Source organism: Rhinolophus sinicus, linkage group LG07 (genome assembly GCF_036562045.2).
Source record: "Rhinolophus sinicus isolate RSC01 linkage group LG07, ASM3656204v1, whole genome shotgun sequence".
Lineage (NCBI taxonomy): Eukaryota > Metazoa > Chordata > Mammalia > Chiroptera > Rhinolophidae > Rhinolophus > Rhinolophus sinicus.
In genome coordinates, this window is record NC_133757.1 from 124,605,699 (window position 1) to 124,618,200 (window position 12,502).

Genomic DNA, 12,502 nt, shown 5'->3' on the forward strand with positions numbered 1-12,502 from the left:
AATGGGGGATGGCCTCAGATGACAGTGAGCTCGGTAAAATCAAAGGTTAGGAGAAGCAGGTGTGGGGACTGAAGAAGCGAGAAAAAAAAAAGAGAGAGGTTTGGACTCACCTGTCTGCTTGTGGTTTGCAACCCTACCTGGATGTTGAAATCACCACTGGGCCTTTAAATACTGTGGATGTCTGGATTCTACCCTCAGAGGTTCTGATTTAATTGCCCGAGGCTGTGGTGTGGACTTCGGGACTGTTAAAAGCTCTCCCTCCCCTAGTGAGTCTGACCTGCAGCAAGGTTGAGAACCTCTCTGCTCTGGAGAACAGAGAGAAGCAGGAGGGCGCCAGGCACCGCTGCAAGTGCAGGATGAAAAGAAAGGCACAGGAGGGGTTGGTGACGCATTTAAAGAATGTGCTGAAAATGCAGAAGAGTAACGAGATGCACGGACAGGAGAAGAGTCTGCAGGGGGTCCTGCAGCCTGTTGCTCCTTTGGGTGACTCCTCATAGCTCAGAGGACGCTAGCCAAGCCGCAGCACTTCCAGTCACAGGGACCCTTGTAATTAGGAAAATAGTGAAAGTGCACACGGGCAGTGATGAGGCTGAGAGAAATGAATAGTTGTGTGACAGTCATGTCAATCTCATGGTTTAGGAAATCAAAATCCCACATAGCTCACTCTCCACCCGCAGGGATAAACTGGAAAAGGGCGTCCCCGCTCTGGCTACCCATCCTTCTCCGGGTCCTCTCAACTTCTCTGCACACAGAGGATACCTGCGTGATACCTGATAGGCCCAGTAACAAAAGATGGAAAGAATTAGATTGTTTTCACCACTTTCCCTGGGCATGTGTTCTATGCATTGAAAAGGAGGTACTCTTTCTTCCTGGTGCTTTCCAGTCTATATTTCAATGCGTTATTCAGTCCCACTAACATGAGGGAAATTAGTGAAATGGCTGACTATCAGAGCGCAACTGATAGAATCTTTGTGGTAAACAGATTGACAGGATGGGTTAATCTCCAAATTTTTGCAGTCTTGGACCTACAAATTCCACTAATGGGAGTCCATCTTGAAGAAATAACTTAAAATCAGAAAAGGCTGACATGTATACAACAGCACTATTTATAAGGGTCAAAAATTAACCAAGAGTATTATTTTTATGCTATCATATTAAATGAGAAAAACAGGATTCAAAAACGGAGGTTTATCTAGGTATATAGATGCATGAAAACGAACGTTCTTAAGTTTCAGAGAGAAATGAGAATAATGTCAATTGCATGAAAACATGTCCCAGAAAAGACTGGATGGACATAAACCAAAATGTTAATGAAGGACCGTCTCTGGACCGTGACTGAATGGATGATTTTTTATCTTGTTCTGCTCTACTGCCCGCTTTTCTAGTGGGAACACGCCCTGTGTTTACAGTGGAGACAGTGTAGGGCGTGAGGCCGGCTGGTCCGCAGCACGTGCCCTGATGCGGCCCGTGTGCTTCTGTGTCTTCCAGGTGACCCGGAGCCGCTGGAGCAGCAGAAGCAGCAGATCACCAACGAGGAAGGCACGGCCTTATTCTCCTACAAAGGCAACGATGTGGAGTCTTTCGTAGCGTCTAGTTCTCCCTCTGGTTTGTATCAATTGGAGCTTCTGTCGACAGAGAAAGACACACACTTCAAACTGTACGCCACCACCACGCCCGAGTCCGACCAGCCGTACCCCGAGCTGCCGTACGACCCCCGAGTGGACGTGACGTCCCTGGGCCGCACCACGGTCACGCTGGCCTGGAAGCCGAGTCCCACCGCCTCCCTGCTCAGACAGCCCATTCAGTACTGCGTGGTGGTCAACAGAGAGCACAACTTCAAAAGTCTCTGCGCGGCAGAGGCCAAACTGAGCATGGACGACGCGTTCATGACGGCGCCGAAGCCGGGTCTGGACTTCAGCCCTTTTGACTTTGCCCACTTTGGCTTCCCTTCGGACAATGCGGGTCAAGAGCGCAGCTTCCTGGGCAAGCCGTCCCTAAAAGTGGGGCGCCCAGTGTACTCGCGGCCCAAGGCGGACATGCAGAAAATCTGCATCGGGAACAAGAACATCTTCACGGTGTCCGACCTGAAGCCCGACACCCAGTACTACTTCGACGTCTTCGTGGCCAACAGCCGGAGCAACATGAGCACGGCCTACGTGGGCACCTTTGCCAGGACCCAGGAGGAGGCCAGGCAGAAGATGGTGGAGCTGAAAGATGGCAAAGTGACAGACGTGTTTGTGAAACGGAAGGGAGCCAAGTTGCTGCGGTTTGCCCCGGTCTCCTCTCACCAGAAAGTCACCTTCTTCATTCACTCTTGTCTGGACGCTGTACAAATCCAGGTGAGAAGAGATGGGAAACTCATTCTGTCCCAGAACGTGGAAGGCATTCGGCAGTTTCAGCTTCGAGGCAAACCTAAAGCTAAGTATCTCCTCCGACTGAAAGGAAACAAGAAAGGGGCGTCCCTGTTGAAAATCCTGGCGACCACGCGGCCCAGTAAGCAGTCCTTCCCCTCTCTTCCCGAGGACACGAGGATCAAAGCCTTCGACAAGCTACGCACCTGCTCATCGGCCACCGTGGCTTGGCTGGGCACGCAGGAGAGGAACAAGTTTTGCATCTACAAGAAGGAAGTGGACGGCAAGTACAATGAAGACCAGAAGAAAAGGGAACAAAACCAATGCCTGGGGCCAGATACCAGGAAGAAATCAGAGAAGGTCCTCTGTAAATATTTCCACAGTCAAAACCTGCAAAAAGCAGTGACCACAGAAACAATTAAAGGTCTTCAGCCTGGAAAAGCTTACCTGCTGGATGTCTATGTCATCGGACATGGGGGGCACTCTGTGAAGTATCAGAGTAAAGTCGTGAAGACCAGGAAGTTCTGTTAGTCCCCTGATGTAGAGACCGACTCCGGAGAAGGCCAGGACAGACCGCAAATCACTCTGAAGTGTGAACTGACTACTCCGGCAGCTGAGAGAAGCTGTGCCCGGTACCTGTGCTTGGGGAGGGAAGGATGCCAACGTGGGTCCTTGTCGGAGGAGACTGTTCTCATGTGCCCCAGTGGTACCAGCGTGCGTCCGATGTCCACTCGTGTTGAAGACAGAGGACATCTCGAAGGAACGGCCATCCCTTGCTTTGACCACTGCATGAACTGCTTCTAAATTATTTTATTACCTAAAAATTTAAAATATGCCATTCATTGCACACAGCCACAAAATGCAAATCGTTCCTCTCTACAGATGCTAGGATATATATATATATAAATTATTTTATAAAGTCTTGTTTTAAATGTCCGTGTTTCTATGATTGTAAACTATTAAATTCTTTTCCTGTTAAAGTACAGATCTAATCTAAGTATATGAAGTGGACAGCCTCTAGTCAGTTATATTGTAAATTCTTATCTGTTGAGTAAAATGTTTAAATGCTGTATGTATCTCATGTACAAAGTTGACATACATTATATTCATGTACATAAAATTAAAGATATTAGACTATACACTGCTCATTTTCCCAAGCAGCTACTTTGGTGTATTCAGTTTCTGTTCTGTCCCCCAAACTACGCCTATGTACTTTGGCACCAGAATTGCCCCTTTTTTAATAGTCGAAAAGACATGCTGCGTGTCTCTAAAGTTACTATGGCATTGGAGACTATTATTACGGCTTGTATTTTGACCCTGAATAGGAGCTGGCTGTTGTGAGAATTGAGAGAACTGCGATGGGCGTGTTTTGAAAGAAAAGACAAGCCAAACAGTAGCCCTGTAAGTGTTCAACAAATCGTCCTTAACGCCCTAAACTATATTACCTTTATTTTAAAAGTAAGCATCTATTTTAAGTACAAAATTGGTGTAATTCCAAATATTTTCCATCTGCTTGAGTAATAGTGAAATAGTTATTTTAATTCCGAGCTGAAGCCACTTAGCAACTCACCAATAGGACTGTAATTGGGAACGAGAAAAACCACAGAAGCCGCTATTTTGTAACGTTTACAGTCTGGTACCTTTAACTTGATTTTTCATGAATTTTTACAAAGTAATTTAGGTGGAAGATAAAATTTAGGCTAATTCTAACAGCAACCATGTATCAAAGACTCTTCGCAAAGGGCAGTTTTAGATCATTTCATTTTCCCACGGATTCCATATATGAGGTGTCATGAGAACACTGGACAGGACTCAGAAGAGTTTGGAATTTACAGTCATCTAAGCAACAGGATTTTTGGAAAAAAAATCTGTTATTGCCCATTGTCCCCCTTTCCCATTTATAACATTAGGCGGTGACAGATTTGGCTACAATGACATTGTAGGATACCTTCTATCATAAGACATTGTCTTTCGTAGAATTCTGTGATTCTAAATTGCCAAGTGTTTCTGGAACTCCAGGTGCAGAGAGGTATAACCCTTAAGCTCTCCACTGTCCCCCACGTGCTGGCACTACCTCCATATGGTGGGCGTGCACGAGTGGCGTCCCCAAGGGGTACAGAGTCAGTGTGGCTCAGGCAGTGTCAGTCACCACTCCTTGGGAAAGGTGCTCTGGCTGCCTTAGGAGAAATGTACCGTCCAACTCGTCAGTGGTGAGATACCAAATCAGAATGGAGCACATCTGTACACGACAGTAATGTCACCTGAAATAACTTTGTAAAAGAACAGGTACATAACCAATGGCCATGTAACCAACCAAAGACACTTTGTTGGTTGAAAGGAAAACTTTAAAACTGACAACATCCCAGAGATGTTCTATCCTAAGTTATAAATGTGGTGCCTCTGGAAGGATAATCCACTTTCTCATATTACACACAAATATATTATTACATGGTAATGTGCTAAATTCACTGCAGTCAGAGTTATTGCAGCTTCTGAAGGAGATGAACTTCACTCAGATGCTGCTATGCCTGGGGAACCCTGGGAACCAGGCCAAGTCAATGTAACGGAGATTTGACTGTTCAGCTGGCGGTGATGGTGGTTTCTACATAGTCTGGATAAAGCCGAGAATTCCTGCACAGCCTCAGTGAAATTTGCCTTTGAAAAAATTAGAGGAAAATTAAAGACATTGTAAATCTTCTATCGCTCATAAAGAAAGAGAAAAACCTATTAAAAGTAAAACTCCTTTGTTTACTAATGTGTTTAGATTTTAGGAGCATTCAGGTGAACTGACAACTAGAAAGAAAAATCTGTTCTTAAAAGAACAAGGAAGTTGCTACTAGAGAGCACCACCTCGAGCCATGGAGCCCACAGGTAGCCGTGCTGAGAACACGGCATTTGGCATCCTTGCTGGACACCCCGACTGTCACTGAGAGGGAGGAGTCTGTCACATTTAATTCACGTTCACTATCTATTTTTCAGGTGTCAAAAGACATTAAAGACCAGAGAAAGATAAATCAAGTTCTCTTAGTCGAAACAGATATGTAGTGGAATTGCCCAGACTCCAAAATCCTTACCAGAATATAAATCACCAATTCTTGGGGGTGGGGGTGGGGGGGAAGAAGTCACTTGTGAATCATTTTCCAAAAGGAAATAAACTTGTCTTATTTATGATTTCAAAGCAACTTATTCTTAAAGAACCATTTTCAGATTTTGTTAAGGATATGTGTGTAACCTATCACTGACAACTCCAAACTTGTCATAAAACAATTTATAGTTAATGTAGTGATACAAAGTATGCTTATCTTGTTATGCATGCACACACAAACTTGAGGCCATAAAATCATTAGTCATTGTTTTAATGATAAGCCCTGTATGGTTTTATCTAAAACTTTTCAGAACCGATAAAAATTATAGCAGGTGATTTTCTTGGTTAAATCAATGTCTAGATTAATTTTCTAAACCTGCATTAAAGGATTAGATAAAAGAGACAGCTATTGGTCTTCACCACAGAAAACTAATTGGTTCCGAGACTGAAGAGCACCAGGCCTCACGCAGAGTTTCATTGCTCCGTTGTTCTTATTCAGATACCGATAAAGATGGAATGGGCATATGCACTCTACTTTTGTTACTCAGAATACATTTGAAAAAATGATGGTTTGGGAATCCGGAAAGGCCTAGCGAAATGACTTCCAAAAAGTCATTTCGATGAACGTTAGTGTTTGAAATCCACTTAATGGTTCTTAATAGTTTGGGAGGTTCAGACACCTTCAATGAAAACACACACACACACACACACACACACACACACACACAGTTTTTTTGCAATTCAAGAGCTCTGGTGGACATGTAACCAGTCAGGATCTCTTTCAACACTAACCAGCCCCTCTTAGAGATCATCTAGTCTCCTGCTTCATTTTCTAGGTGAGGAAATTGAGGCCCGGTTACAATCAGAACCCAGATTCCTGCGCTTCCAGTTTTACGTTCACTCTGGACTTCATGTCAAGCTCTCCTTCACTCCAGAAAGCTACAGCGACTCATCCAGTTTACTTCTTTGTCTCTGTTCACTGGCTGTTGTCAAAGCAAAACAAAATCTAGCATCTACCTTGAAGAACAAGGTCATGGTGTATCTGCAGCCACTTCCTTCCCCTCTTTGATAGGCTGTGACAGAGATAAAGTGGGCTAGAGGCTTGCCTTTGGGGCTCTCCCCAGGACTGAGGGACGTGGCCGCTGGCAGACCTCAGCTCTCCTGTTTGCAGGACCTGGGCGGCATCAGGCCACACTCATCGTTGTGTTTTCCCAGAGTTTCGGCCAGAAAAATAGACAGTTGTTTGGGACTTGGGCCTTTTTTGTTGTTTTGAAGGTGGAAAGTGGGAGAGAGGAGAGCAGGGGAGATGGAGCTTGGAGAAAGTATAGTTTTGTCTCATTTCTTTCTCTAAGGGACCTGAGATCAAGGGAAGAGAGATGCAATAGATCTGAATTGCAGTAAGGTTTGGATTCTGTCCTACACGCATCCTTACTCTTGAAAATGTGACCTTGGCCACCATCCACTGTATTAAGATTGTATCCCACTGGTAGACATTCTCATTTCCTGGGAATCGTGGGTCGTGTATCTGGGCAAGATTTCCCTCATTTCTGTTTGTTTCTTTTCCTCAAGTCATCAAAGTTAGAGATGAACGGCTTTTCATATTCCTTATACCTCTTTTAAAGGTATTTTAAATATGCTTCCAAAGTGTAGAAGAAATAAAAGGTTACTGGTCTCCACCACAGAAAAGTCATTGGTTCCAAGAGTGAGGACGACGAGTCCTTACGCAAAGCCCCATTGCTACGTTGCTCTCCGATAGTGATAAAGACGGACTGGCATCAACTGTCCCACGGGTGTTAGACGGGAGGAGAGTAGTGCAGGGGGGACACTGAGTCCGAGTAAAACACCCATTAAAAATAGAAATAAGAATGAATTTAACTCATGTGTCATAATGCTTCAGGGGAGAACTTTCAGGAAAGTGTGAGGTTTTCCTGAAACTTGTGAGAAATGTAGAGTCTAGAGACTTTGGGCCAGGAACACATTACACAGCTCTCAGGATGTGGACGTGTCCCAAGACTTCAGATTTTGAAATAACATTTTTGAATTGAGACTGAGGTATAAAACAGAGAAATCAGAACAGATAGGTTCCTGTTATGGGTGATGAGATTCAGACAGAACAGTCTAGAAAAAATAACCACCTTACAACTAAGAGGTGGCATGAATGTGTTGCTTTGTTTTTGAGTCCGGTATTATTGTCGGCAACTGGTGAGTTTTCAGCAGCACTTTCAAAGTATTTTCAGTCTCTCTCTTCCTGTGTAAATACTTGCCAAGCTTAACATCCAATCAAATGGCCATAACTTGGAAATAAGCAAATACGCATTTCTTGTCTAAGTTAGTTCTTCAGACAGGCCTTCTAACTCATGTACACAGAGTAGCACAGGATAATATAAACAGTTGTTTAAGATATATGTGCTTGAGAAGATCCCAAAACGTCCATATGTAATTATAACTCGGACAGGGTTTTGCTTCCGAGAAAAACTGTTTCTAATAAACAGGACCAAGTACATTAGTATGTAGCAGGGTTAGAGGTTTGTTCAGTGACATCCCTTCCTGGAAAACACTCAGACCTACTAAATTAGACTAATATATTGGCTGCTTTGATCACACAGGCTGGAAGAGTTGCCCAACGCCCCATCAGCAAACAGTTTTTAGAAGCAGCACGCTGCCCTCAGGAGCCACAGAAATGTCCCACGGGCCTCTGCGTCTGTCTGACCCAGTCGGCTCTTCTATGGATTTCTATGGCTGAAACAATGAGATTGTGGCTTACCCACTGCACGTTGTAACTACACATATACTTTGCTATATGAGCAATTTGCTCAGAGCCTCTGGTGTCGTCCCAGAAGTGGCCCCATGGTGGAGTGTCCATGTATCATGGCAGCCACAAGTAGCTTAGCGCCATTTCATGTTTCCAGCCTTTTCTGGATGTAGTAAGAACTTTAGTTGAGATGAGTAAAGAGGCAGTGAGACACATGGGAGAGACATAGAAGTAAATATATATTGTTTTAAATAACCAACTAAAATTCAACCAGTTTTATTGTGGTAAAATGTCATTTTGAAAACATGTTTTTAAAGCAATCACAGACTCTTGTGGCTGGCTGTTTCTAAATGGTAGTATTGAATGTCCTTCCTTCTAAAGAAAGCTTGCCATTCTTCCTCAAATAACGAGGCCAACATCTCAATTACAGGTTGCCGAATTTTCTTGTTTCCCTCATGCACATGACCACGGTTCTCTTGGGCTGTCCACGGATGCTCTTCAGGTGTGGAAAAAGATGACAAAGATATGAAACGAGGATAAAGTCACAGCATTTACATTCCAATGACTTGTGTCAAGTTCCGTCGCCTGATGGCAGGGAGCTGTGCTTCACACACAGCTGTGTGCTGAGCAAATTTGACTGCTCGAAACACTGAGCACCAGTTCCTTTGCCAAGTCCAAGAGCAAGCATTCCGGGAGCGCGGAGTTGAAATGTGCAGATAAATACTCAGTCGTGGGGTTTTTGGTGCCAAAGCATACAGAATACTTAGGTTCTGCTATGGAAATCTTGGAAGAACAGAACTTCTGTTTTGAATATCTCTGAGGATTTAAAACAGTTCTTAGACTACTTATTACCTTTCATAAAACTCACTCCTACTTTAAAAGTCTCTTGGTGGGTTACCTATATTAAAAAGAGGAAAAGAATACTTTCTGGTTCCACTGAGTTTTCTCTTCTTTGTTGAAGTTAAACACACTAATAAGAGAACGGACAGCCGTAGAATGAGCGTGGAAGCAGGACTCTGGGCGTGTGTTTCTAGCTTCTCGTTCTCGTGCGTAAAATGAGACGGGTGATGATCTTTAAGACCCTTTTGGAAAAGCAAGGGAACTAATCACCTTTAAGCACAGAGTGAGTGCCAGGCATGTGAAATACAGCTGCTTAATCCTAAGGACTCTGAGATGAAGACATTATGTTATTCTCATTGAACAGCATGGAACATAAAGAACAAAGTTATTACAAGTGCTCAAGGTCACCGAGTGAGTACAAAGTGGGTGCATCGGACTCCAGCTTCCACTGGGATGGTTGTGAGCTCTAGTGCTTACGCGTGAAGCAAAATCTCACCACAATAGGATATGTGAGGAGTAGATTGATGCAAATGGAGGGGAATTAAAATATTCTCAAAGCTTGGCCTGGCCAAATTATCTTTGACGTGGATAAATATGGACTAGAGACAGAAGAGAAACCATTCACAAAGTCCTGCTAAGGCTCTGACTGCGTCGAATTTCTCCGTTTTCCTGGTTCTTACACTACACATTACCTATGCTTGGTACTCCCTTACTGTGTAGACTTTGCTCTGATGTTTCTATGTGATATAATGTGTCTGGAATCTGATGCCAATAAACCTTTATTCAGTGCTTTTGTGTTTTAGCATGTAGAGAGTTGTTTGTGGTTGTTTCTGGTTTTGTTGCAATTTTGCCCTCATACATATGTATTTGCATTCTTTTTTTATAGTTTGTGTGTGTGTGTGTGTGTGTGTGTGTGTGTGTGTGTGTGTGTGTGTTTTAGCAGCGGATAGTTACCGGGCCTTCATTATACATCAGGCTCTGAGTTGAGAGTTACATTCTAAACTGAGGTCTTATGTTGTTAAGCCACACAACAATCTCATGAGGTAGATACTGTTATTTTCCACGTTACTGATGAAGAAACCAAACACCAGAGAGGTTAAGTAACTTCCGCAGCATCACACAGCCAGTGAGGCATGCAGCCCAGTGTCTAGTCCAGGGTTCGAGGTAAAGGAAGTGCTAGGAGGGAGGATTCTCACTTGTCATAGAATCTACAGGCACAGATTTGCTTCACAGTTTGTTGACCTGTGTTGACTCAATGCACTTGCTTTGCTGGCACGTTGAGTACTTGTTACTGATACTGTTCTGGTTCCCTTTACTCCCTCTGTGTCCCCACACACATTCTTCCATGGCCTTTACGAAGCTCACACAGCCACTGCCTGAGTCCCAGGCTGAAAGCTGGTCATCTTTGTGCCTTGCCTGGCACAGGAGCAGCTGATGGCCGGATTCAGGTATTTCTGTGGAGGCCACTGAGCTAGCTGACGTGGCTTCTCTTGAACATTTTCCTGGGCAGTGCTAAGGAGGAACGAGGGCTCTGGCCCACCTCCTCCACTTTAAAAATATCTTTTCCTAATTGCTAAAGTAATGTTGTTATAACACGTAACATGAAACTTGAACCTTCACTCTAATTCCAACCCCAAAGAAAACTATTTTTAACCATTCTGCTTACATTCCAATGTTTCTCCCTTCTCTGAACATAAATTAATTATTTATTATCATTCACTTTTATCAGAAAAGGAATTATACTAAATACAGTTTTGCAACTGGCTTTCCCCCCCCCCCATTGAACTTGATATTTTAGCCCACATTCCATGAGAACTTGATCTCATTTTTTTTTCAACATTGGTTCTTCCCAGACATTCTCCTCCGATGTGCAAAGTATGTGTCAGTATAAACGCACAGTTACATCTGAAGCCATCCTCAAATTCAGCGCAGCCCATCACCTGTCTCTCCTGCATCCGTGGTTGCATGTGAGCTTTCTCTACTTGACCTCACTCTGGTCAGGCCCCCCGAAACCACCCAGGCCTGGGTGCTCAGCAGCCCTCGTTGGTAGGCCGTCACCCAGTTTCAGCAGGAGTCCTGGTAAGTCCGTTAGCCAGAATCCCCACCCTGGATAGCTGATAACTCTTCATATCTGACCAAACTCGCGTCGCTTCCCATCCTCAGGCAATCGCTTCTCACCCTGGCCCGCCTTCAGCTTAAAACCTGTGAGGTCATTTCAGCAAGGACCACTGTCCTCCATCCACTGCCCTGCCCCCACCCTGCTAGCTCCGTGGGCATAACTCACCCCTTTCCTTTGCTGTGTCTGGAGTTGAGCCTATTCTCTGCCCCCCACTTGCAGTGGTCCCCCCCCTACAGCAACAGTGCTAATTAAAGTCAGCTCACCATTGAAACAAGTGTCAGAACCGTCTTTCCTTTCACATAGTCAAATGCTTCCAGACTGTGTCTTCTGCCTCCTCAGTATCTTTCAGGGAGGGTTCACCCCGAAATACAGACTTTTGCTTAGGGGTTAGTGCACATGATATTCTAAGAATCAGACACATATATTAGAATATCAGTTCAAAGATGATAACATTTCTAAAGCCCAGTTTAAGTGGTTTTCTCTATTAGCATTTATAATAAGCACTGCTTGGGGTGACCCGTGTTTTCGCTCCACACGAATAGAGCTGCCATCTGGCAAGGAAAGCTGACATTCTACATAGAAATTGTCCCCGAGTCCATGTGACACAGAGGTTGGGTCAAAGGCAGGTTGGCTTCTCTTACTATCCCCCACACAAACCTCCCCACAGCCACTGAATCCAATGAGAGCAAGAGACCGAGTCCATTCGAAGCAGGTCTTCACTCTCCACGTGCTTGAAACTACAACCTGCCTCACCTTTCCTCCCAGTGTTCTCAGACAATTCTGTCAGCAGCGACATGACAGCAACTTCAAGCCACCTTGAGGCTTTCCCTTTGCAAGATGCCTTTGCAGTGTTCAGGGAGAGGCCCCACAAGGCAAGCCCAGAAGAGGGCAGAAACGCTGGCCCAGTGCCTCAGTGGGTCATCTGGGGGCTAAATGTCGTGACATCCTCTCTGACAAACGCTTGAGCCAATTACCTTTAAAGTTCCAATTTCATGCTCATTCCAAATTCTGGTTAAATGAAGTGACCATAAAAAAAGGAAAATGAAACTACTCTCAAGGGGCCTCTAGAGGACTAAACTAAGAATGGAAAAGTATTTTTAAAGAGTATCCAGTGAAAACGATTATTGCATCTGCACTTTGTGTAAGATCAAAATATACAGTTAATGCCAACATCTGGCTTGTTGTACATGTCCTGATTACATGTACTTTATGTAAATACATAGAGGATATAGTTATTTACAAAAACCATTGTATAGCATAGAACCATAAAATACCAGTTTTAGGTTTGTGTTCTTACGATCCTGAATGAGAATGCATTCTAATTTTTTGTATCTCATTCTGCCTTTGCCTGCTTT

At 44.1% G+C, this 12,502-nt stretch overlaps 1 protein-coding gene across 3 annotated transcripts in view; it reads left to right on the forward strand.

Annotated features, from left to right (window-relative positions):
- NDNF (neuron derived neurotrophic factor) overlaps nucleotides 1-9,837 on the forward strand; it is a 41,030-nt gene extending 31,193 nt beyond the window's left edge. For 2 of the 3 annotated variants that reach the window (XM_074338554.1, XM_074338555.1), the window contains exon 4: nucleotides 1,489-9,837. In XM_074338554.1, coding sequence (XP_074194655.1) covers nucleotides 1,489-2,882 — 1,394 coding nt within the window. In that variant the 3' untranslated portion in view covers nucleotides 2,883-9,837. The remainder of the gene's footprint in view (nucleotides 1-1,488) is intronic. The other variant, XR_012498250.1, reaches the window with a different exon arrangement.
- The last annotated feature ends 2,665 nt before the right edge of the window (nucleotides 9,838-12,502 follow it).